The sequence below is a fragment of the Otolemur garnettii genome, unplaced genomic scaffold, assembly GCF_000181295.1.
Source record: "Otolemur garnettii isolate 467f Iridium unplaced genomic scaffold, OtoGar3 scaffold00067, whole genome shotgun sequence".
NCBI lineage: Eukaryota > Metazoa > Chordata > Mammalia > Primates > Galagidae > Otolemur > Otolemur garnettii.
The window spans coordinates 9,144,205-9,170,684 of NW_003852462.1; the positions used below are offsets into that span (position 1 = coordinate 9,144,205).

The window sequence follows — 26,480 nt, forward strand, 5'->3', positions numbered from 1 at the left end:
AAAAAAAAAAAAAAAAAAAGATTCTCCTATCTCGGCTTCCCAAAATGCTGGGATTATAGGTGTGAGCCGCCATGCCCAGCCCTGATTTTGTTTTTGGAATGAATGAATGCATTCATGCATGCCTGAATAAATAGCTGGATGGGCGGAGGAATAATTGAGTGCAAGGGTAGGTTTGTGAATGAACACGTGGATGGATGGATGAGGGTAAGGACACAGGTGGGAAAATTTGCTGGTGTAGAAAGGCCGCTTCGCTGATAAAACTCCCCTGCGATTAGAGCGTACTGCCCCCTGGCGGTGGAAGTGATGAAGGCCATTCTGTATCTGAATATTGTCTTTCTGCTCTCTCTCTTCCAGAAGTGAACCCTAAATATCTCCTACCCTATGTCCCTACTTTGTCTGAGACCACTCTTTCCTTTCAGAAGCCCCCAGGGTCCCCTGTGAATTGTTTGAGACTGTTAGTCTTCCTCTGTTGAGGGATAATGTCATTTCCAAAGGTAAAACTAGGGACCATTCAGCAAGTATTTATTGAGCACCTACTGTGTGTCAGACCTTTCCCAGGCATAGGGGACCATGGGGGGAGGGGACAAGAAAGCCTCAGCCTCTGCCCTTGTGGAATTGAGGGAACTGGAGGTCGAAGGACAAAACAAACAAGTAGGATAACGTTAGGTCAAGGTAACACAGGGTGATGGAGTCAGGAATGAGCCAGAGGGTTTTTCTAACTTAGTCCTTCTCATGGGAAGAGATTAAATCTGAGCTCAGGCTAACTGGGTGAGGAGGAGTGGGTCTGCAGAGAGGGGAAGGGCATTCAAAACTAGGGCTGGGACTTGAGTAAGGTGAGTCAGGCACTTGCTTCAGGCTCCAAAGGGATGCCCAAACCTCATTTATCAAGACAAAGCATATCTTGATGAACATGTAATGAAAACCCAATATTAAAGCAAAAATCCATAACGAACAAAATAGGACTGAGTGAACTGTGCAAGGGCAAAGTAGAAGCCTATTTTTTTATTTTTTGAATTAATTTTGATTTCCTTTTTTTTTTTGTTTTGTTTTTTTTTTTGTGTGTGGGAGACCGGATCTCTCTCACCCAGGCTGCAATACAGTGATGTGATTGTAGTTCACCATAGCCTTAAATTTCTGGGCTCAAGCCATCCTCCCACTTCAGCCTCCTAGGTAGCTGGGACTACAGGTGTGTGCCACCACACCTGGCTGATTTATTTTTTAGAGATGGGGTCTTGCTAAGTTGCCCAGGCTGGTCTCAAATTCCTGGCCTCAAACAATCTTCCCTCCTTGCTCTCCCAAAGCATTGGGATTACAGGCATGACCCATCACGCCCTGCCATGATTTCTTAGAATATCACATCAAAATGTTTTTATCTGGATGGCTGTCTGCTGCCGCTTTGATTCTGCACCTCAGGTGGCTGCCTCACTCGCATCTCCCTAGTCCTCAGACCTATTAAATCTAAGCAGAAGGGATGGCAAGTGCAAAGCTCTGAAACAAACATGACCTGATGTGCATGAGGAAAGAAAGACATCTATCAGAGAGGGGGAGGTGAAGTTGCATGATGGGCAGGGCTGAGATCATGGCTGGCAGCAGTCTCTACCTGGGCTGGGCTTTAAAATCATCTGAGAACTTTAATGTCATACTCATCCCTGGGTCAAGCTGCCTAAATTTGTCTCTTAATGGGGTCCAGGCATCAGTATTTTTTTTCCCACTTATTCCTGCATTGAGCACAGTCATCAGTATTTTTTTTTTTTTTGAGACAGAGCCTCAAGCTGTCACCCTGGGTAGAGTGCTATGGCATCACAGCTCACAGCAACCTCCAACTCCTGGGCTCAAGCAAATCTCTTGCCCCTGCCTCCCAAGTAGCTGGGACTACAGGTGCCCTCCACAACACCTGGCTATTTTTTGGTTCAGCCATCATTGTTGTTTGGAGGGCCCCAGGCTGGATATGAACCCGCCAGCTCAGGTGTATGTGGCTGGTGCCTTAGCCACTGGAGCCACAGGTGCCAAGCCAGTCATCAGTATTTTTAAAAAGCTCCTTAGCTGGCTCAGAGCTGGTGGGTTCTAACCCAGCCTGAGGATGCTAAACAACAATGACAACAACGAAAAAATAGCTGGGCATGGGGGGCGCCTGTGGCTCAGTTGGTAGGATGCCGGCCCCATATACTGAGGATGATGGGTTCAAACTCGGCCCTGGCCAAACTGCAACAAAAAAATAGTTGGGCATTGTGGTGGGGGCCTGTAGTCCCAGCTACTGGGAGGCTGAGGCAAGAGAATCACCTAAGCCCAGGAGTTAAGATTGCTGTGAGTTGGGATGCCACAGCACTCTACCAAGGGCGACATAGTGAGACTCTGTCTCAAAAAAACAAAAACAAAAACTCCTCAGCTGACTTCAATATGCAGCCAGAGCTGAGACCTACTTCCTGGTATAGAGCCTTAGACTTAGGAGCTGACTACTCTGATTCAGTTTACAAGGTCTGACAATTAAGTTCTTGAACTTATCCTGGAAAAAGTGCTCTCCCCTTAGGAAGCTATAAATTGAGGCCAGCGCCTATTCTACACTTCAGAGCAGTTTTGGAACTCTTTCTGGAATGACCATCAGTGTTGTCATCATAAGGCCCCCAATGCACAGCCAAGTCTCACCATGTTGAAATGAGTGCAGCAGTGAAACACTGACATACCAAGGTTAGGAAACCTCTTTGAGCTGTTTTTTTTTTTTTTTTTTAGAGACAGAGTCTCACTCTGTCACCTGAGGGCCGTGAAGAAACAGCTCACAGCAACCTCCCCCTTTAGGGCTTAGGCGATTCTCTTGCCTTAGCCTCCCGAGTAGCTGGGAGGACAGGCACCTGCCACAATGCCTGGCTATATTTTTGTTGCAGTTTGACTGGGGTGGGGTTCGAACTTGCCACCCTCGGTATATGGGGCCAGCACTCTACTCACTGAGCCACAGGCACCGCCCCTCTCACCAAGCTGTTTTTACAGTTCTGCCAGCATAAGCGCATGGTGGCAAGTTCTCAAACTTAATTGTAAACCTTGTACAACCACAGCTCTGATGGTCATTCCAGAAGAAGGGCTCTAAAATTGCTTTGAAAGGTGGATGAGGCACGGGCCTTAGTGCATAGCTTCCTAAGGGGGGTGCTTTGAAGATGACTGCAGTGATACTCAGCAATGAGGTATATAGCACTATTCCTAGGATGAGTTTGCACACTTAATTGTCAGATCTTATAGACCACCCCCCACCAATGTTTCTGGCTCCATTTCTGAATGTTGTCACCTCCCTTGAACAGCATTAACAAAGTATGCTTGGGTGGCACCTATGGCTGAAAAGAGTAGGGCGCCAGCCCCACATGCCAGAGGTGGCGGGTTCAAAGCCAGCCCCGGCCAAAAACTACAAAAAAAAAAAAAAAGAAATCTAACAAAGTATGCACCACCTCAGCAACCTCCTCTGAGTGCCAGAGTTATCTGTTGTGATTTGGAAAATTCCCGATGCTGGAGCTCCCCACCCCAGGGATTCTCATCCACTTGGCTCAGGGTTCAGCTTGGTCTTGACTTATAGAAACTCCAGGTGTGGCTGAAGCTGTGAACTACCCAGTTAGACAGAAGAGCACTTGGCAGCAATTGTGTGCCTGGCACTGTGCCAGGAAGTTCTACGTGGTCATGTTAATGAACCTGCCTTCGGAGAACTTCCCATGCACCATTCTACTAGTGGAAACATCTCATCCAACCATGGTTTATTTCATAATGAATATAAATATATAACATTATCACTAATAGTCCCAGGAAAGCATGTCTCACTTTCCATGTTTTGGCCTTGCCCATTTCCAATCACCAAGTCCTCTGAGTCCTCAGTTTTCCTCACTGTGAAAGAAATGTCTTGGAAGGTGAGGAGGGGAGCCCTCAGGTGTGTTCTGGCCCTGATATTCAGGGGATGTCTGACTTAGCCAGAAAAAGTCAGGCCAGATGAGGCAAGAACCCAAAGGAAGAGAAAAGATCACATCCCATGCCAGCACTGCCAGCTGGCTGCTGCCAGGGGCTCGTGTGGAGGGGCTGTGGGCCCTGATCAGGAGCTGTTTCTGTAACTGGTTTTTCTTGCAGACTCTTACCACAGCTTATGCTGTTTTCTGGCCCGGGAGACCGACTCTGTGCTGCTGATGATTGGGTAAGTTGCTGGAGACAGTTGGTGGCTTTTATATGGTTGGGAGAAGGAAGAGTGAGTGAGTTCCTGTATGATCTGTAGAACAGAGAGAGAGGCCTAACTCCCCAAGAAGCACTGTCGTGCACGCGCCCATAGAGACAGGTGCAGCACGGTTCAAAATGGAAAAAACCTGGAAACAATCCACATGCCCATCAACAGTGAAATGCGTGAATAAACTATGGTGGAATGATAGGTTATGTCGTCATGAAGATATTATATTACAAGAATGTTAGGTAGTCATTTAAATAAACAAGCTGAAAAGTTCAGGGCTCCATACGGCCAGTGAATCTTAGTAGTAAAAAATTAAGTGACTTGTTTTTTTCACTTTCTTTTTGTGAAGTTAAAAACAATTTGCATCAAAATATTACTCTTTAGGAGTGCACATAGACAATAAAACAATGTAAAAAGGAAAGGAAGAGCTAGGATGATAGGGGTGGCAGGCACCAGAGGGTGGGCTGAGGGTCATGGTCCAGGGCCGGGATGTTTGGGATGATGGTTCTGCTGGTGCTCATTGAATTGTTAAAACTAACTAACCAACTCTCTGGCTGGCAATTCATGCTCTAACCAACTACTGGCTAGATAGGGACCAATGTTAAGACTGTCTTAAGTTACATGTGTAACTCTGACCCTTTGAAAACAAAAAGGAGATGGAAGTGCCTTTTGAGTGGCTACAGGTGTCATTGGAGGAAGTTATCTATCTGTCACCCAAGAAGTAGATGAGAGATTGATAGTTTCATTTTTATTTATGGAAAAGTCAGCAATTTTGGAGAACAGCAGGAGTATTTTCCCAAAGAATCGTTCTTCCTTTTTCTTTCCTCTTGTTATTTATTTATTTTTTATTTTTTTTTGCAGTTTTTGGCTGGGGCTGGGTTTGAACCTGCCACCTCCGGTATATGGGGCCAGAGCCCCACTCCTTTGACCCACAGGCACCACCCTCCCTTTGTTATTTTTTATTTGTACAGGAAAAGTCAACATTGCTAATAATAACATAATAATAACATGTTATTATTAGCAATGTTATTTATACAGGAAAGATTATTAAAAAATTTTAAAAAAAGGATTGGCACCCATGGCTCAGTGAGTAGGGCACCAGCTACATACACCAAGGCTGGCCGGTTTGAGCCTGGCCTGGGCCTGCTAAACAACAATGACAACTCCAACCAAAAAATAGCCAGGTGTTGTGGTGGACACCTTGTAGTCTCAGCTACTTGGGAGGCTGAGGCAAGAGAATTGCTTAAGCCCAAGAGTTTGAGGTTGCTGTAAGCTGTGATGCCACATCACTCTACCCAGGGTGACAGAGAGACACTCTGTTGCCAAAAAATATATTATTTATTTTTTATTTGTATAGGAAAAGTCAACATTGCTAACATTAGCAATGTTATTATTTATAATAATATATATTAAACAGATTTTCTCTCATAGGTTATAAGGTTATACGATATCTTTTTATCTTAAAGTGTTTATATTTTCAAAGCATTTTTATTTTAGACTCAATTTATAGTTAATATTTCACTGGGTGTATGGAAGGTCTTGGGGTTTTGACCAATATCATGGAATTTAGTTTGCTAATTTATATATGTCCTTGGAAGGCCATAGAAGTAGGCCTTGGAAGTGAATAAAGAATTTATAGATGTCAGCATGTTGGCTCACCTGGCTTTGATAGGGCCTAACCAGCAGGGTCTTATATGAAATGGCTGTTTAGGTTAACAGTGGCTGGTAACACAGGGAGTAGCGGAGGCTACTCACTAGGATTCTGGTTTCTGGTCCAAGAAGGTTACAAATCACTGGAGAATAGTTTATGTTGTGACCAGCACAGCTGAGAAAGAGACTTGGACCCTACTTGACACATAATTAAGTAGAACTTTATTACACCTGCGCAGGGTGCAGAGGACTGCTGCTATAGAAAGCAGTTGGTGCCAAATGGAAAGCCAGGTGGGTTTTTATACTCATTTTTAGCATAGCTCAGCAAGCAGGCAAATACAGAAGCAAAACATCGCAGTTAGCTTAGGGTGGGGGTAACATTAGCTCAGGGGTCACATTGTGGGGTTACATAGTTCAGGGCAGAGGTACATAAGTTGAGAAAGTTTCTGAGAACTTGGGACTTTTTACTGGGGACCTTTCTTGGAATCCACTCCTCCCTTTATACTTCCCCAATTTCAGACTTCTTCTCAGAATCTAGCCTCCTCACTCTTGAGGGGGCTGGGACTAAAGGACTCAAGAGAAATTCTTTTTCAAGGGTTGGGGGGCTTATTTGCCACATTCCCCACTGGTCTTAGCAGGAAATCAGCGGGGCCTGGTTATCACATTCCCCACTGGTCTTAGCAGGGAATCAAATCTTTGATTCATTTGTGTTATAAAGGATGAATTGGTGCCATTAAATTAAGACAAGTCCCTTGAGGAGTTTTCTCAGGTTTCAGCCATGTGTTGACTACTCAGCTTCTAGTATGTGGCTAGGGCAGGGCATCCTTTAAATCCAGGCAGGTGGGTCATTTGGCTTCTGCTGGAAAACTTAGCAAAATACACAGATTAAGCACAGTAGGGTGCAGTGTTACAGTTACATTAAATTTTCATTTTAGGTCTTAAATTTTCCTGAGGTATCTATATAGACACAGTAGATAACATTTAATACTACACAAATTTTTCCAGGATAGCCAACAGGCAACTTTTATTGAGTTTTAAGGCTTCAGAGTAAATATAACTACTGTATACAGTTTTATATTCTTTGGCTAGTCTATTTATTCTATTTAACAGATCAATTTAGTAAAATAGTTATGTCTCATTTTATGAGTTGACAGTACAGACAAGGCTGGGATCTAATACAAGTGGGCCACAGCCTTTTTCTCTTTGAATTATTTTTATTTCTCTAATTTCTATCTTTACTAAAGATAAATTACAGCAGAACTAACTTAGTTGCTAAAATACTGTACCTTCAATATACTGATTATTTGCATAAAGCACACTAAGAATAATTATTAGCCATCTAGACCCCCCCCCCTTTTTTTTTAGAATTGGCTTTGCTGGAACCTTTTATAATGAATCTCAGGCTGGACTTTTTGGAAAGCCTTTCATGAGCCCAGGTTTCATTTGTGCCATTAGATACCCATATGCATTGGGTAAATTCTTCTTTTCTTGAGATCTCCAAGCACATTTCAATTCTTGGACCCATTAGCAAGTGACCTTTGTTACTTACCACAGATCAGGAAAGGTTACTGATGGGTATCTGTCTAGTTTTCCAAAGGGCTTTTTTTTTTCATTGGCCTTATAAAAATCAACCTTAATTCCTTAACGCAGTCTGGATACCTCTGGAAATGCTATTCCAGCCAAAGCCTTGGTAAAATACCCAGTACCTTCATTATGTCATATAGAACAAAACAGATTCTTATTGAACTTATGCAAATAACTGTATTGTCAGGAATTGAGAATACTTATAAATGGCTTTTAAGTTCTGGAGAAATCAAGGAGAGAGAAAAAAGATGTTTCAAACTCTGCTTATAAGTATATACATTGCTTGAAAAGTTACGAATAGCTCAAAAAACTGAAAATTATTTTCTTGACTTCTGGAAACCAGAACACAGACAGAACCAACAATATTTTGAACAAAAAGCCATAATAAATTAGCTCAGTTTTATGTAACTGATTTTTGTTGTGTATGAAGTTAGGTTAGCAATATTCATAGATATGTTAACTTTTCAATGACAGTTCTAAAAACCTGTTTTTAGTTTGAATTTTCAAAGACATCAGAATTTGACTTTGAGAGAATTCGTCAGCCTGTCTTAATATTTTTTCTTTTTAAGGTAAACTTTGGACTCAGCCAGTTACATAGATGAATTAAAATTATTACTGACAGTATATGTTAGGACAGATCCATGCTTTATAATATTGGAACAAATATCTAACTATAATTTATACAAAACTAATTACCATTTCATATTTGACTATGTTTCCTATATATTTTAATGAATTAAGTTTAATCTGTTTTTCTCAGGTTTTTAGTGGTTTTAATATTTTGAAAAGACCAAATTTAGAGTTGTTCTTTGTTGTTTAGTTGGCCCAGGCTGAGTTTGAATCCACCAGTCTTGGTGCATGTAGCCAGTGTTACAACCACAATACTACAGATGCTGAGCTCTAAATTTAGGGTTTTGACTTTGGAAGTTTTGTCAAATATCAAAGGCCTAAAACATTAGTTTAAATAAGATTACATGCTGAAAGAATTTAAAGGAAATACATAGTTACCTGGATCATGTATTTTACAAATTCTCTTTTATGAGCTTCATTTAACCTGCACAGACAATCTACAAACATTCTAAACTTTCTTTAACTTTTGCCCTGCCTTTCACCTTCTTACACAACCATTTTGTTTCAGGACAAAATTTATCACACAAGATTCTTTTTTATACAATGCCATTCTCCTTTCTGTCTGATTTCTCTTACTCTCAAAAATTTATTTCCCACAAAACAGGATTTCAGTTTATTATGAAGTCACCCATTCACTCAACCAAACTGATAATTAAAAGGTTTAAAAAGTAAGAATCTGGCTTGGTGCCTGGGGCTCAAGTGGCTAAGGAGCCAGCCACATACACCTAAGGTGGCGGGTTTGAATCCAGCCTGGGCCCGCCAAACAACAATGATGGCTGCAACCAAAAAAATAGCCAGGTGTTGTGGTGGGTGCCTGTGGTCCCAGCTGCTTGGGAGGCTGAGGCAGGAGACTCACTTGAGCCCAGGAGTTGGAGGTTGCTGTGGGCTGTGATGCCATGACACTCTATCCAGGGGAATAGCTTAACGCTCTGTCTCAAAAAAAAAAAAAAAAAGTAAGAATCTTATTCTTAGACAAAGACTCAGTTTTCCCAATAATTTAAATAATCACATTATTATATTTTATAAATGAGAGACATTTTATGAAATATAACATTGACACAGGATTTTCCCATTCAGGGCTAGACTGGGAACTCTCATTTTTTCAGGCTCAGGTGAGCTCAGATATCAGACTCCTATCTCTAGGTACAAAACCTCTGAGCTCCAGCAAGGTTATGAACAAAGTAGCTTGAAACCTTCTGGATGGCTTCACCCTGACTAAGGAGCACACAGCTTAATCCTCTCCCCAGACAAAACCTGCAGCAAAAACCTAATAAAGGTGAGGGGCTGCATTTATTCATTTGCTAGAACATCTATTCAATTTTTAAAGGTATATTTTAGAGATGGAGTTACATGCATGTTTACTTTTCTATTGATGAGTTGCTACCACAGAGGTCTACCATGGAACTTTCTTATTATCCAGCCAGAAAACAGTGAATTAAAATTGTCAGATATTTATATTAACATAGGGAGAGGAATCTCTAATTGTTGGCAAGAACTAGAACTCAGGTGTCTCGAGGTATAAAATGCTGAGTTCTAGGGAACTTTTTAATACTTGTTTACCCTTTTTTTTGGGTTTAATATGAGACTGTTTCAGGTCGAGACTAATTTTTTTAATACACATTTAATAAATGACATGGCAGACATGGGCCTGACAGTGTCTAATGGTTTATCCTTATTCTCATACTCTAAAACCAGAACATCTTTTTATACATCTTTAAAGACTTGTGGGTGATTTAACACTTCGGGGGTTGTGCTTTTACTTTATTGGTGTTTCTGGTGATGAGTGCCTCATGCCTCCTAAAGTTTCTGACAGGCCAATAGCTTGGCAACCTGAGGTCTCTGTCTAAAGTTCTTGTCTTTTTTTTTGCAGTTTTTGGCCGGGGCTGGGTTTGAACCCACTACCTCTGGCATATAGAGCCAGCACCCTACTCCTTTGAGCCACAGACACTGCTCCAAGTTCTTGTCTTTTTGGTATTTTTCTCAGAGGCTTTACATAGATTATAATAATTGAATTTAAAAAATAGCTATATATTTTTAACAGCTGTAGACACTGGCCAAAAATAGATGTTAAAGTTGCTTACCTCAACAGGTGGACTCAGGTGAATTTAGGAGTGATTGTCAGTCAGTCTCCTGAGGGCTCCGGGTTCTCCAGGGTCCCGGGAATGTTTCCAGGGGGTGGCTCCCCTCAGAGGGACCACAGCCTGTCCCACTCCTGGAGGCCACCTGAGGATTGACAGAATACGTGCCAACCGGAGTAATGCTAAACGGCGGCTGTTTTAGACCATAAAAAGGAATTTCCCCCTTTTTTGCTCCAAATGGGTAATTGACTTTAGGTTTTGTTGCTGTTGTTGTTGTTGTTGAGTGCTGGCACTTTATCTTAAAATTATTTATAACATAACTACCACAGCTAAAAAGAGGAACAGTTTTCTTTTTTTTTTTTTGAGACAGAGCCTCAAGCTGTCCCCCTGGGTAGAGTGCCGTGGCATTACACCTCACAGCAACCTCCAACTCCTGGGCTCAAGTGAGTCTCCTGCCTCCGCCTCCCAAGTAGCTGGGACCACAGGCGCCCGCCACAACGCCCGGCTATTTTTTGGTTGCAGCCGTCATTGTTGTTTGGTGGGTCCGGGCTGGGGATTCGAACCCGCCACCTTAGGTGTACGTGGCTGGCGCCTTAGCCGGTTGAGCTATAGGCGCTGAGCCAGAGGAACAGTTTTCATAAGCTTTGTACAACCACAATTTTTAGCAGCTAAAAAGAGGAAATTTGCAATGACTCTTTAATTGCTGGAAAGAGAGGTCTCAAACACAAGAAAGTTATTTACATTACAGTGTCAAAATAAAATGTCCAAAAAAGTGATGTCAAAAGCAGTAGAAAACACCAGGGATATAAGAGAGAAGATAAAAAGGCTAGTAATTTAATTAAATAATTTGACAGGGTGAAGCAGGGGGACAGAGTGGGTCCTTCACCAGGGACTGAGAAATTCTCAGCAGCCACTCCCTGGGTGAAAAGCGGCTTCTGTGCCCCAGCCACAACCAGTGGCCATAGCTTGGGTTAAAACTAATTGCACAATCTTTATAAAGTTTTCTAACACATTGAAGGTATATCAGGAAGTAAGTGATATTGGGCATATACATATGAAAGTGATGCTTAATTTCAAGGGTGGTAAATGATCAGTTTTACCAAAAAGAAGAAGAAAGAAAACACTGAGATCCCTCCCAGATTGAAACCTTAAGAGAGTTCCCTGAAAGAACCTCGAGGAATAAGACACTAGAATTAACAAATCAAACACAGACTTGACCGGGAACCGGGGACTCACCCCTGTGAGTCCAGAGAAGAAAAGCTCAATACCCAGTGGGGGCCAGCCTGTCCTAAAAGCAGGTTAATTTTAACTCACAGAGTGAGTGTAAAATGGATGGTTTCACTTTCTCATCGGTGCTCTTGGTGCGGTGGCTGAAATCAGAAAGTTATTAAAAAAAACACTCTAAAGAAATTAGCGGGGTGGATAGTTCCTGTCCTGTTGTGAACAAATTATTAAGTGGATACAAACAGCTAAACAAGTTTGACATGGGAAACAGGGGCCTACTGGATGGTCCCTTGCCCTATTGCGAACAATGATTAAACGGTCTTTGACAGACAAACAGCTAATACATACATATCACGAAAGACAGACAAATCAAGGAAACAAATGGACAAAAGAAAAGAGACAGGTGGAAATCAAAAAAGAGATAACAAATCAGTCAGGTGCAAAGCCATGTCTGACTCCCACTTAGATGCCTTCCCAGCCACGTCCCCAAAGGGATGAAAACTCTATCTTGGCATAGGCAGAGAGGTATAAAGCCCACTCCAGGTTGCCCCAAGGGGCCTGCCACTAAGCCGAATGATAAAGTTGTGGAACTGTGGGTGGAAGTCCAGTAGGACGCCATAGCCTCAGGGCCACGAAATCATATCCACGCTCTTTCACTCACTCAGTCATACAGAACACACAAAACCCAGCCTATTAAGAGAAAACTGACAACTGTAACACATTCTTTTAACTTGCAATCCTGTTTAAACAGATGTTCTAAGCTTTTGAAGTTACTTTTTGTTTTTGTAAAAGGCTCAAAACTTTCAAAGTTACCAAGTTACCAAGTTTCCAAAAAAAAGGTTGACAACCTGAAGGCTGACTGACAACACAAATCTAAACCCAAACCTAAACCTTATGCGGCAAGGAGACATCTCCCCTCTGCCTCAGGAACAGACTTTAGCTGTATCCAGCCAAGTCTAATTCTCCACAAATTCTCTAGAGACCCAGACAGGACAGAACAAAACATAATAGACTTACCAAATTAGAAAATTTGGAAACCTGTGCCTTGAATCCACATGTCCGAGGGCACCGGGGTGGAGGAATGTCTCTCTAAGGCCTTCCCCTCGAGCCATCAGCCGGCGGTGGGCCCAGGTGGGAGTCCAATGGAATCTCGCTGGGGCCTCCAAATGTTGTAACCAGCTCAGCTGAGAAAGAGACTCGAATCCCACTTGATGCATAATTAAGTAGAAATTTATTACACCTGCACAGGGCACAGGGGACTACTGCTGTAGAAAGTAGTTGGTGCTGAATGGAAAGCCAGGTGGGCAAGTTACAGAAGCAAAACATTGCAGTTAGCTTAGGGTGGGGATAACATTAGCTCAGGGGTCACATTGGGGGGTTACATAGTTCAGGGCAGAGGTACATAAGTTGGGAAAGTTTCTGAGAACTTGGGACTTTTTACTGGGGGCCTTTCTTGGAATCCACCCCTCCCTTTATACTTCCCCAATTTCAGACTTCTCAGAATCTAGCCTCCTCACCCTTGACCCCTCAAGGACTAAAGGACTCAAGAGAAATTCTTTTTCAAGGGTTGGGGGCTTGTTTGCCACATTCCCCACTGGTCTTAGCAGAGAATCAAGGGGGCCTGATTATCAAATTTAGAGAAGACAAGTGAGGGAAATTGAAAACTGCCCTTTTATAGTCTACCATTACAATGAACGTTCTCAAACCTTGGCTGGCTCTGGGCTTGGGTAGATAATATAGCCATGTGACTTAAAGAAGGTCCATTAGCATCTCTGGTCCTCAGTAAGGAGCTTGAGGAAGGTGACATCTTTCTGCTATTTGTTGACAAACTTCCCATGTGGCTTACCATTGTGCTCGAAATTGCTGCATGAGAACTTATGTCTCCAACAGCCTTTGAGGTAATAAGAAGTCCCCTTGAACAGATGGCCCATAAAGGTAGGAACCTCTTGTAGGTAATTGCTGAGTATAACATTATTCCAGATATTGGGAAGACTTATGCCAGACCAGTTTTGACAGAGTGGCTGGTGGAGCTGCACACATTTAAGGGGCTTCAGTCTGCAGCAGGACAGAACCTGGAGGCAGGAGGGACTCTTCAGAGATACTGAAAAAGGGGGTTGGTATATAAGGCCTGGATATTCCTCGATTTCTCATCTGGACATAAATGGGACTTCCTACCCACATGTTTGTAGAACATGGGTCTTCTGTCTCAAAAAAAAAAAAATACCCGTTGGTTCTGCAAAGCCTTTACTTCTAAGTGGGTATCTTAGTTTGGGCTGCTATGGCAAATTACTATAGATGGGGACATTTATTCCTCATAGTTCTGGAGGCTGGAAGTCCAGGCCCAGGGTGTCATCATGGGTGAGATCTGGTGAAGACCCTCTTCCGGGATGCAGAATGCCAGCATTTCCTATATCATCCTGTTGCAGAAGAAGCTAGAGGGTGCTCTGGAGTCCTCCTTATAAGGGCACTAATCCCATTCAGGAGGCTCCATCCACATGACCTAATCACCTCTTAAAGCTCTCACACTGTGGTGTAGGATTTCAACATAGGAATTTTTTTTTGGTGGTGGGGGAGATGTAAACCATTCAGTCCACTGCAGTGGGTAAGAGTGGAGGGTGTGAAGGCTTGGGGGGGCATTTCTGTCTCTTTCTGGCAGGTTGGGGATCTTCCAGCAGAAAGCATGTAATGTTTGTTATTTCTTTCACCATATTGGAGTCAAAGATTCAACATTCAGTGAGGAGTATTCACTTCTAGAAATGGGGGGGAAATATCAGGTGAAGTGTGTGTTCACTGCTATCAGGTGCCTGAAAGAAATTCCCTTTCTCTGTAGGAACCCTCCTAAGTAGCTTAAATTTTGCCTGAGTTTCTGTGAACACTTGTTGATAACACTGATTGCTTTTATCAGTATGCTGCTCATCCAGGAAATGTCTTCAGGTTAAGCTGCAATCAGTCAAATCTTTTTTTTTTTTTGAGACAGAGCCTCAAGCTGTCCCCCTGGGCAGAGTGCCGTGGCATTACAGCTCACAGCAACCTCCATCTCCTGGGCTCAAGCGAGTCTCCTGCCTCCGCCTCCCAAGCAGCTGGGACCACAGGCGCCCGCCACAACGCCCGGCCATTTTTTGGTTGCAGCCGTCATTGTTGTTTGGCGGGTCCGGGCTGGGGACTCGAACCCACCACCTTAGGTGTACGTGGCTGGCGCCCTAGCCGGTTGAGCTATAGGCGCCGAGCCTCAAATCTTATTTTTAAAGATGAAGCTTTAGAGCAATTTTTAAAGTAAATAAAAATGCAAGGGCTAATACAAGGCAGTGGTTTTCATACTGGTTCCCTGGAACCCTAGGGTTCCCCTGTAATGCCTTCTTGGTGGCTGTGAAGACAGAGGAGGAAGGAGGAAGAGTGAGGGCTTAGGTCCCTCACCCTTAGGGAAAAATTAAAACAGCTGCATTTATTTATTATATACATTGGGGCTCCTTCTATCATTTTAATTAAAAAATAAAAAATAATTTTGTTGCTTTAGCAAAATTTTAAAGCCCCTAGTCTAAGGTATCATTTTTTCTTATGAGATGCTTCTAAATTTAATCTTACAATTAGAATGAATATTATTTGATGTTTTGAATGATAGACTGTAAGAACAGAAAAGATGATTAGCAACAACCCTCAAATAAAAAATTTAAGGCAAGTATAATTGTTTACATCAGCTGTCAAATCCAAGCAGTTAACCCAAACAGTTTCCATTTATTTATTTATTTATTATTATTACTATTATTTTTTGAGACAGAGTCTCACTTGGTCACCCTTGGTAGAGTGCTACGGTGTCATAGCTCACAGCAACCTCTTCGGCTCAAGCAATCCTCTTGCCTCACCCTCCCAAGTAGCTGGGATTACAGGTGCCTGCTATAATGCCTAGATATTTTTAGAGACAAGGTCTTACTCTGGCTCAGGCTGGTCTTGAACCTGTGAGCTCTGGCAATCCACCTGCCTTGGTCTCCTAGGGTGCTAGGATTATAGGTGTGAGCCACTGTCCCTGGCCCTGTTTCTATTTCTTTAATTCATTCTTCCATCCCAAGCCTGATTCCTGTGTTAGACAGCTTGTACACTGTTTTGTACAGGCTCATTTTAAAGTTCCTTTTCCTTGCCCTTGAATTCCTTGGCGGACCCATACACTATAGGGACCCAATCTCAGGATGCTTAGCCTAACCCTGAGGATGTTTCTCGCCAGCCCGGGTACCCTGGTCTTCTGCAGCTTGAGTTGTGTCTGTTTCCTGCCTGGCTTCATGTTTCTACACCTTTCCCTCAGAACACTGCCCAGCCCCATCTGCCCTGCTGACCCCAGAAGGAAAGGCACCTCTTTGAGTCATTGGGAAAGAACCATCCTTGGTCATTAGATTTTTGATTTTTTTAAAAAAATTCTGCCTGAAAGAAATTTCCCCCTTGACTTTCATTTTAGTTTCCCCCTTTCCTTTCTCTACTAACAGGCCCTTGATATTACTGACTGTCTTGCTTCCAAAAGCAGAAGGCTTTGATGTTGCACAATCTTGCATGGAGTTTATAAGAAAGCATGACAGAGCATAGGTTCGGAGTCAAGAATACTGGCCTGTGTAACTCTGGGTGGGTTGTTCACATCATCATAGAAAAAAAGGGGAGCAGTGATAGAAGTCTTTACTTCTTTTTTTTTTTTTTTTTTGAGACAGAGCCTCAAGCTGTCCCCCTGGGTAGAGTGCCGTGGCATTACAGCTCACAGCAACCTCCAACTCCTGGGCTCAAGCGAGTCTCCTGCCTCCGCCTCCCAAGTAGCTGGGACCACAGGCGCCCGCCACAACGCCCGGCTATTTTTTTTTTTGATTGCAGCCATCATTGTTGTTTTGGCGGGTCCGGGCTGGGGATTCGAACCCGCCACCTTAGGTGGACATGGCTGGCGCCTTAGCCAGTTGAGCTATAGGCGCCAAGCCAGAAGTCTTTACTTCTTAGGATTATTTTGAGGATTTAATCAGAGACAGTCTCAGAAGTGTTGTCGAGTATGCTGCCAAAATAGCACCCCGGCAGCCCTTGTCCACACTGGCAGGTGGTTGTTCCCTGTTCTCTCCTCAGGTACCGCAAGCTCCCTGACCACCATGCCCCCGCCCTTTCCCAAGACTGTCTGAATGCCTCCATCCACTTCCTGAGGTGCCTGGACACCTATGGAGTGGACCCTTCCCGGGTCGTGCTCTGTGGAGAAAGCATTGGAGGAGGGGCTGTGGTCTACATCGCCCAGACCCTGGTGGGCAGATCAGATCTTCCCAGCATTCGGGCTCAGGTTCTGATTAACCTGTGTGTCCAGGCCATTAATTTGTGCTTACCATCCTCTGAGCAGTACTGGTGCGTCCCATTCCTCAGCCAGGATTTCGTAGTGACTTCCATCTGCAAGTACATGGCCATTGACATCTCCTGGAAGGAGGCCATCCTGACGGGAGCATTTATGCCCCCAGACACCTGGAGGAAGTACAGGAAGTGGCTCAGTGCTGACAACATCCCCAAGAGATTCCAAGGCAGAGGCCCCCCACCCAGGTTTCCTGCCCCCTATAATGAGGCTGCCTATCTAGAAACCAAACATCTATTCGATAGAGAATATTCACCCTTCCTGGCAGATGACGAGACCATGGCTCAGCTTCCTGAGGTCTTCCTGGTGAGCTGTGAGAATGACATGCTCCGGGATGACAGCTTGCTCTATAAGAAACGCTTGGAGGACCTGGGGGTCCGTGTGACATGGTACCACGTGGAGGATGGCTTTCACGGATCCCTTATCTTATTTGATAAGAAGTTTTTCTCTTTCCCATGCTCTGTGAAAATTGTGAATGCTGTAGTCGATTATATAAAGGGTATCTGATAGTTATCCCAGACCCTGAGTAGGGGATGCCAAGTATGGACTCTGGCACAGGCTGGGTACTTTGGTGAGTTCTGTTTCACTGATTAAAGACATGCTTAATCAATGGTTGGCTTGGCTGGGAAGGATGAGAAGTAAGCTAAGAACAATCTTGCTTAATATTCCAGAAAATCCAAACTATGTCTGTTTTCTTCCACTACTAACAATGTTCAATTCTGGATCCAGCAATATCCTCTAACATGCGTACTTGAGTGAAAGAAAGGGCGTTGAAGGGTGAAAAAAAATGTCTTTAAAAATTTCTCAGAGCTAGGTTAGGCATGGTGGCTCACGCTTGTAATCCCAGTACTCTGGGAACTGTGATACCACAGCACTCTACCCAGGGCGACAGCTTGAGACTCTGTTGCAAGAAAACAACAAAAAAACCTTTACAACAACAACAACAACAAAATCCTAGTATTCTGGGAGGTCAAGGTGGGTGGATCTCCAGAGCTCAGGAGTTTGAGACCAGCCTGAGTAAGAATGAGACCCCCTTGTCTATTGAAAATAGAAAAATAGCCAGGTGTTGTGTGGCAAGGCGCCTATAGTCCCAGCTACTTGGGAGGCTGAGGCAAGAGAATCTCTTGAGCCCAAGAGTTTGAGGTTGCTGTGAGGGATGATGCCATGGCACTCTACCTCAGGGTGAGAGAGTGAGATTCTATTCAAGAAATAAAAAAATTCTTGACACCCTAACATTTAAGTTCTGTGCAAAACAAATGCCAGCAACTCCTCACACTGTCAATGGTTTCTCTTTACCCATGATGAGAAAGCAGTGCTGGGGGTCATGGCCCCTGCTAGAGGATTGAGGCGCTCACTTATCCCTGGCATCAAAGGTCACTGGTCACATTTCCAACTTCGATTGACTCCAGGTGGCCTGCAAAATGCTGTTGCAATGAACCTCTAGTCTCAACCCAGCCACCCTTGGGCTGGACTAAAGGAAGACCTCAGAGGAGATTGTGAGAAAGAGAGACAGGGAGGCAAGAGACAAGGAAGGGAAGAGAAGGGCATGCTCTGGGGAGCCATGAGCTTTGCCTGGGCTCAAGTCTTTAATCTGAATTCCTAAAGTAGGTCACTGGCTTCCAAGAGGTGGGTTCTTCAGGTCAGGGATGTCTTAGAAACCTCCAGGTATCATCTGGGATATGGAAGCTGCATTCTCTGAGGGAGTAAGGTGCTAGCTTCCTTCTTTTGATTAGTTTCTGTATTATTCACATTTTTACAAAGAACTTTGCCGTTGCTTGGCTAGTGCCACTGTCTCTGCTCACACTGAAGGGAAGATCTTTGTGCTGCATGTTGGGTATGGCTCTCATTCATTTTTGCATTGAGCTCATGTTCGCTGGATACACCTGTGGTAGCTCTGTGCTTTTTGATGCTGTCTAGTCTCACCCAAGGGCAGAAGCTGGACGCTCTCCCTTCTAGGCAACCACAGGTTCTCTGGGTACCAATAACCTCACCTACAACTAATGGAGGAGGGAGTCCTCTCGATGCCTTAGGTCTTTGCAAAGAGACTGGGTATCCACACAGGCAGTTTAAACTGGGGTTCTGGGGGCATGAGCAGATGTTGTGACTTGTGGATCATAAGCTTTGAGGGAAAGGTGTGCTAATTGATGTGTAGCAACATCACCACAAACAGAATAGCTTGAAACTATAAGTCTGGTTACTGCTTAGCTGGGTTCTCTTATGGACCCTAATGGTCTCCAGGGCTATAGTCAAGGTGTTGGGGCTGTAGTCTTATCAGGGGCTCAACTGGGGAAAGATCTACTCCCAAGCTCAGCCAACTTTTTGGCTTAGTTCAGTTCCTTATGGTTATAGACTGAGAACTTCAGTTTCTTTCTTTTTCTTTTTTTAAAAAACAAATTCTCACTTTATTGCCCTTGGTAGAGTGCTGTGGTATCATAGCTCACAGCAACCTCAAACTCTTGGGCTCGGGAGGGTGGAGGGAGGGGGGAGAGGGTAGAGGGAGAGGGATTCGAGGGTTCACTTCTGTGGTTCATCTTGCAAGGGTACAAGTGAATCTTTCTATGAGTAGAATATGAATGTTTTGACATAATAACTAAGAAAGTTACATGAAGGCTATGTTAACCAGTTTGATGGAAATGTCATGGATTGTGTGAAAACACCACACTGTACCCCCAAAGTGCATCAATGTACACAGTTACCATTCAATAAAAAAAAAAAAATCTTGGGCTCAAGAGACCCTCTTGCCTTAGCCTTCCAAGTACCTGGGACTATAGGTGCCCGCCACAACTCCTGGCGATTTTTAGAGATAGGGTCTCACTCTTGCTCAGGTTGATCTTAAACTGCTGAGCTCAAGCAATCCACCTGCCTCTGCCTTCCAGAGTGCTAGGATTATAGGCATGAGCCACCGTGCTTAGCCTAGGACTTTAGTTTCTTGCAAGCTGTTGGTCAGAGGCCAGCCTTGGCTTCTAGAGGTCACTCCCAGTGTCTTGATATGTGAAACTCCCCAAATGTATGTTTGTTTCCTTGAAACCAGGAGGGGAGAGCCAAGACTCCAGCAAGGGGGCCTCTAGAATGTCATGTAATGTGATCACGAACACATACTCACATACATGCCATCACCTTTGCCATATGCTATTGGCTAGAAGCAAGTCACAGGCCTTGTTCACATAAGGTGGTCACACAAGGGTGTGGACACCAAGGGGTGGAGATCATAGGGCTCCCTCAAGTCTGTCCTTCACAGAAGGCCTCACCAGAGGTGCTGTGAAAAACAGTCTCCCCAACTTCTCAGCCTAAAAAACACAAGATGGTCTGCAACTATTGGCTTGACCTGCAGCTAGTAACCGATGGTCCTCCTGAAAGAGTTTCCTCATCTCTCCCCAGTTCTAGTTCTCCTTTCTCCCACCCACATCAATCCCATGTGGTCTCTGCATGGTGGAGTAGTCTGGACCCTCCTCTGGTTTCTTCCTAGCCTACTCTTCTGACCTCATATTAGTCAGGGTCCAATCAGGGAAAAGAAAAGTACACCTAGGGCCGGTGCGGCAGCTCACACCCATAACCCCGCACTCTGGGAAGCTGAGGTGGTATATTGCCTGAACTCGGGAGTTGAAGACCAGCTTCCGCAAGAGGAAGATCCCATTTGGGCACCTGTAATCCAAGCTACTTGGGAGGCTGAGGCAAGAAGATCTCTTGAACCCAAGAGTTTGAGGTTGCTGTGAGCTGTGACTCCACGGCACTCTACCTGTGGTGACAGAGTGAGACTCTGTCTCAAAGGAAGAAGAAAGCCACAGTGGTGGTTTCTTCTTTTTTTCTCTTGAAAGTCTATATCGGTGTCTAAGTGCAATCAACTCTTCCTAAGACATTTTCTGCTTCCAAGGATCTAGCTAAAACATATATCCTGAGACTCTTAAGAAATTGTTTGCGGCTCGATGCCTGTGACTCAAGCGGCTAAGGCGCCAGCCACATACACCTAAGGTGGTGGGTTCGAATCCCCAGCCTGGACCCACCAAAACAACAATTACGGCCGCAACCAAAAAATGGCCAGGCGTTGTGGCGAGTGCCTGTAGTCCCAGCTGCTTGGGAGGCTGAGGCAGGAGACTCGCTTGAGCCCAGGAGTTGGAGGTTGCTGTGAGCGTGATGCCATGGCACTCTACCCAGGGGGATAGCTTGAGGCTCCGTCTCAAAAAAAAAAAAAAAAAAGAAATTGTTTACACTAATCCTGAGGGGCAACAATGCTACTGTGGCTTCCCCACTCAAACCCCACTTACCATGGTCAGGTGACAGATGACACCATGCCACTGACTTGGCAGGTGCCTTGAGCCAAACTAGTCCACAGAAACTTGTTTGTCATATCCTTAGTGCCTGATGTCTATTGAAATAGACATACTCAGAAACTGGCAGGATTCCACACTGACTCCTTGAGCAAAGAGAGGAGGGTCACTGTGGTAGGGGGTCCTATGTGAACCTTCCCACTTCTTCTTTTTTTTTTTTTTTGAAACAGAGTCTTACTTTGTCACCCTCAGTAGAGTGCTGTGGCATCATAGCTCACAGCAACCTCCAATTCTTGGGCTTAAGTGATTCTCTTGCCTCAGCTTCCTAAATATCTGGGACTACATGCACCTGCCACAATGCCTGGTTATTTTTTGTTGCAATTTGGCTGGTGCTGGGTTTGAACCCACCACCCTTGGTATATGGGGCTTGCACCCTACTCACTGAGCTACAGGCACCACTCTGGACCTTCCCCTTTCTACCAAGATAGGAAGTCAGGAGAGTGCTGCATCCTCCAGGGGACTGCAGAAATTCCTGCCGCCTTGAAAGATGTGAAGGAAGCACCTACTGCACCCTGATTTAAGTCAGCAGTTTGAAATATGCAGAAGTCAGACAAATCTTGGAAAATTACTGTGAATAATCCTGAAATTGTTCCTGCAGTGACTCCAACTGCAGCTGTCTTTCCAGTTGTAGTATCACTATTGGAGCAAGTAGACACAGCTCCTGGAGCTTGGTAAGCAGCCACTGACCTGGCAGAACTTTTTTTTTTTTTTTTTTTTTTTTTTACAAATTCTTACCAATTTGTAAGAAATTCCAAAAGCCAACTCCCTTTACCTGGCAGGGTCAGCAGTATACTTCTGTAGTCTTACCTCAGGGCTATGTCAATTCTGTTTTCAGAGATCATGATCAAGACATTCTTCCAAACATCACACTTGTCCACTGCATTGAAGACATGTCAGTGGGATCATATGAGCAGAAACTAGCCAGTAATTTAGACTCTTTATTAGTCATGGTCTGTGGGGGTCAGGCTTGTAGTGTCGTTTGGGTCAGGCATTTCTGGAGGTCTTGTTGACTGCAATAGCCTGGTGTCTACACAGGATGTCTGACACCCGGCAGCCTCAGTGCTAGAATTCTGGGGGTCCTATTGACCACAGTCCAGGATCTTGGTTACCCCTTTCAGGTGCCCCAAGTGGCACAATTGTTACCTGGTGGCTGAGAACAGAATGCCTAGCAACCAAAGATTACCATCGCCTGAGTCTTGCCCAGGCCTAGATGGAAGTCACTGAAATGAGTTCGGCAAATTTACCCCTGGTACAAAGTATAGGTTGTAATCACGTGGTGGGCCTGTGTAATGTGTCTGTCCTTTGTTTCCCTTCTTCTGATTGTTAATGATTACTTGAAGTGCCTTGATTTGAATAACTTGAATTAAGCTTATAATGATGCTGTCAACATGACTGATGATTTTTGATTGAATAAAGAGACCTAGGGGAGAATGGCCGGAGCTGCACTCACTGACTGCACTTGAGATGCTGCTGGCATAGTGTCCGCCTCTCATAGGCTCCCATTGGTTACTTCCCCTGAGATAACTGAGTCTGAGTTTTTTCTTATGTCAACTGCCCTCAGTGCAGATCCTGGCAAAGGTTGCAGGGACCCAGGCCCCCACAATGGTCAAACCAAGGGTCAGAAACACAGAGTCACAGACATAAAGAACAGCCACTCTTCCTGGGGCAAAATCCAAGCTTGTTTTAAAGGACATGGCCATAGGTAACTAGAAGGGGTGTTAAGGAAGCCATTCATGGGAAATTGCCCAGTTGGTGTCCCTCTGCCACACAGCTGTCTGAGTGGAACCAATGGAAGCCGCTGGGTGTGACGGCCATTGTATACTGTGGGAGCGAGTCACCGGAGAAGCCATTCACAAGGGGACCCACATGCTGGGGATATTGAATGCTGTAGAGCTCGGTGCTAGAGGAACCTAGCAAACCTAGCAAACCTGTCGAGAGGAGCACACCAGAACCAAGAGGAGAAACCCATTCTCTCTGATATTCCTTCCTCCTGAACCCTCCGGTGACTCCAAGGAACCCACCTTCGGGAACCCAAATCTTTTGTAGGCAAGAAGGGCTACCTCATCTCTTCCCTATTATCTTGATCACACTGGACAGTTAATGAACTTGCCCTCTGCTCCAACAGGAAACACAATCTCTATCTTCTCAGATTGTTTACAAACGTTCACAAAAAGATAACCCAGGTCAAAAGCCATTTTGCTGTTTACTTTCTGGGGTTTGTTGCTATTTTGCTTTGGAAGCACTCCTACGTTCACTGGCTTATTTTCTTAGATTCATTTCATTAGTCTTGCATTCAATAAACACTGAAGGAGGCTCGCTGCCTGTGGCTCAAGTGGCTAAGGCGCCAGCCACGTACACCTAAGGAGTTGGGTTTGAATCCCCAGCCTGGGCCTGCCAAACAACAATGATGGCTGCAACCAAAAAAAATAACCGGGCATTGTGGCGGGCACCTGTGGTCCCAGCTACTTGGGAGGCTGAGGCAGGAGACTCGCTTGAGCCCAGAAGTTGGAGGTTGCTGTGAGCTGTGATGCCACAGCACTCTACCCAGGGGGACAGCTTGAGGCTCTGTCTCAAAAAAAAAAAAAAAAAAAAACCACTGAAGGAGCATCTGCTCTAAGCAAGGCACTTTGCTAAATGTAGGAGGAGGGGCAGTGGGTCTGGAAATGTCCAGACCATTCATGGAAAAGAACACAAACTCTGTAAATTAATTTAAGCAGGTTTATTCTTGTCTAAGCATATGCAACCAAGCCCAGGAGAACTGAGCCCAAGAAGCCTTGAGTAAGTGGTCCCACCATGGTTGGGTTACACTTTGGTTTATACTTTTCAGGGAGACAGAAATTACATGTAAAGTTGTAAATTAATACACGGAAGACAGGATGTCTCTTTGGTCCAAAAAAGCAGGACATTGCCTGTTATGAATCTGACAAAGTGTTGATAATTAGAATCTACAGAAAACTCAAATTAATCAACAGCAAAAAAAGAGTAAATAATCCCCTCTATCATTGGGCAAGAGATGTGAACGGAAACTTCTCTGAAGAAGACAGTTGAATGGCTAAAAAACATGAAAAAATGCTTATTGTCCCTAATCATCAGAGAAATGCAAATCAAAACCACATAGAAATGTCACTTAACCCCAGTGAGAATGGCCCACATCACAAAGTTTCAAAGCTGCAGATGGTGGTGTGGCTGTGGAGAGAAGGGAACACTTTTACACTGTTGGTAGGACTGTGAACTAATACAGGCTCTTTGGAAAGAAGTATGGAAAATACTCAAAGAACTCAAAATAGACCTCCCATTTGATCCCACAATCCTATTACTAGGCATCTACTCAGAAGAAAAAAATCATTTTATCATGGGCAGTGCCTAAGGCTCAAAGGCATAGGGTGCCAGCCCTGTATGTTAGAGGTGGTGGGTTCAGACCCAGTCCTGGCCAAAAACTGCAAAAAAAAAAAAAAATCATTTTATCATAAGGACATTTGCACTAGATTGTTTATTGCAGCTCCATTTACAATCACTAAGATGTGGAAACAACCTAAACGCCCATCAACCCAGGAATGGATTAACAAACTGTGGTATATGTACACCATGGAATACTATTCAGCCATAAAAAGATGCAGACTTTACATCTTTTATATTAACCTGGATGGAGTTGGAACACATTCTTCTTAGTAAGTATCACAAGAATGGAAAAGTAAGTATCAATGTACTCAATACTAATATGAAGCCGGTAGACGAACTAATACACATCCACACAGAAGAAAAACTCAATTCAATTTAAGTTGGGGGGAAAGGGAGGAGGGAAAGGTAAGAGGGAGAATGGAGGGAGTTTGGTGTGCTCCCAACTAATGGGCACAGTGTAAGGGTATATGGCACACCTCCTGGTGCAGGGCACAACTACAAGAGGGACCTTACCTAACACATGCAAGCATTGTAACTAATGGTTTGTGCCCTCATATGAATCTGAAATAATAATAATAATAAAAGGCAGACAACTTGAACTGAGGCATTACAGGTTACAGGTGGATTTAAAGATTTTTAAATTTGTGATTGGTTAAAGAAATGAAGCTTTTCTTAAAGGCTTGGAATGTTTAAGTTAAGGAAATCTGTTAAGAGGCTCGGTGCCTGTGGCTCAGCAGTTAGGGCACCAGCCACATACACCAGGCCTGGTGGGTTTGAACCCAGCCCAGGCCTGCTAAACAACAATGACAACTACAACAAGAAAATAGCCGGGTGTTATGGGGGGCACCTGTAGTCCCAGCTACTTGAAAGGCTGAGGCAAAAGAATCACTTAAGCTCAAGAGTTTGAAGTTGCTGTGAGTTGTGATGCCACGGCACTCTACCAAGGGTGACATAGTGAAACTCTGTCTCAAAACAACAAAAAAGAAAATTTGTTAAGAATGTCTACCTAGACTGGACTCCCGTTGCTCCGTGGTTAGGGTGGCAGCCACATGCTCCAGGGTTGGTGGGTTTGAACTTGGCCAGGGCCTGCTAAACAAACAAACCAAACAAACTACATATATATATTTCTTTTTTTCCTTACATTTATCAATGTGTCACACTCCTGTAGTCCCAGCTACTAGGGAGGCTGAGGCAAGAGAATTTCTTTTTTTTTTTTTTTTTGAGACAGAGCCTCAAGCTGTCCCCCTGGGTAGAGTGCTGTGGCATCACAGCTAACAGCAACCTCCAACTCCTAGGCTCAAGCGAGTCTCCTGCCTCTGCCTCCCAAGTAGCTGGGACCACAGGCGCCCGCCACAATGCCCGGCTATTTTTTGGTTGCAGCCATCATTGTTGTTTGGCGGGTTCAGGCTGGGGATTCGAACCCACCACCTTAGGTGTACATGGCTGGCGCCTTAGCCGGTTGAGCTATAGGTGCCGAGCCAAGAGAATTTCTTGAGGCCAAGAGTTTGAGTTTGCTGTGAGCTATGACGCCACGGCACTCTACCAAGGGTGACAAAGTGAGACTGTCTCAATTTAAAAAAAAAGAATGCCTGCCTAGGATGGGTCATGAGGACCCTGCCTCGCTGTGGTCACACTTGAGGCAGTTGCTGAAGGAGGTGAGGCCGTGTGGCACTCAAACATCTTGGAGGAAGAGTGGTCCAGAGGGTTGGTGTGTTTAGGGAAGGGCAAGGAGGCCAGTGTGGCTGGGACAAGGAGAGCAGCGGGTGGGGCTAGATGGGAGCAGGGAGGAGATGGCATCAGAGGGCAGTGAGGTGGAGAACTTGAGAATGTTCTAAGGTCTTTGGTGTTTGCCTCAAGTGAGATGGGAGGTCACTTCCCACACCTTGCCTTTGCATAGAGGAATCTGTTTACACAATACCCAACTGAACTTACTAATTCAGGCCCAGCCCCGGCTGGTAACAGAGCTGATACATTACTTTTTGTGGGAAGTTCATGGCTGCCAGAGTCCAGTTTTACCTTGTCCATCCTCAGGAATCTAGCACTGCTACGGG

At 44.4% G+C, this 26,480-nt stretch overlaps 1 protein-coding gene across 1 annotated transcript in view; it reads left to right on the forward strand.

Moving 5' to 3' along the window:
* Positions 1–17,212, forward strand: part of AADACL4 (arylacetamide deacetylase like 4) — a 21,362-nt gene extending 4,150 nt beyond the window's left edge. The window contains exons 3-4 of the mRNA XM_003793289.1: positions 4,096–4,159; positions 16,438–17,212. Coding sequence (XP_003793337.1) covers positions 4,096–4,159; positions 16,438–17,212 — 839 coding nt within the window. The remainder of the gene's footprint in view (positions 1–4,095; positions 4,160–16,437) is intronic.
* The last annotated feature ends 9,268 nt before the right edge of the window (positions 17,213–26,480 follow it).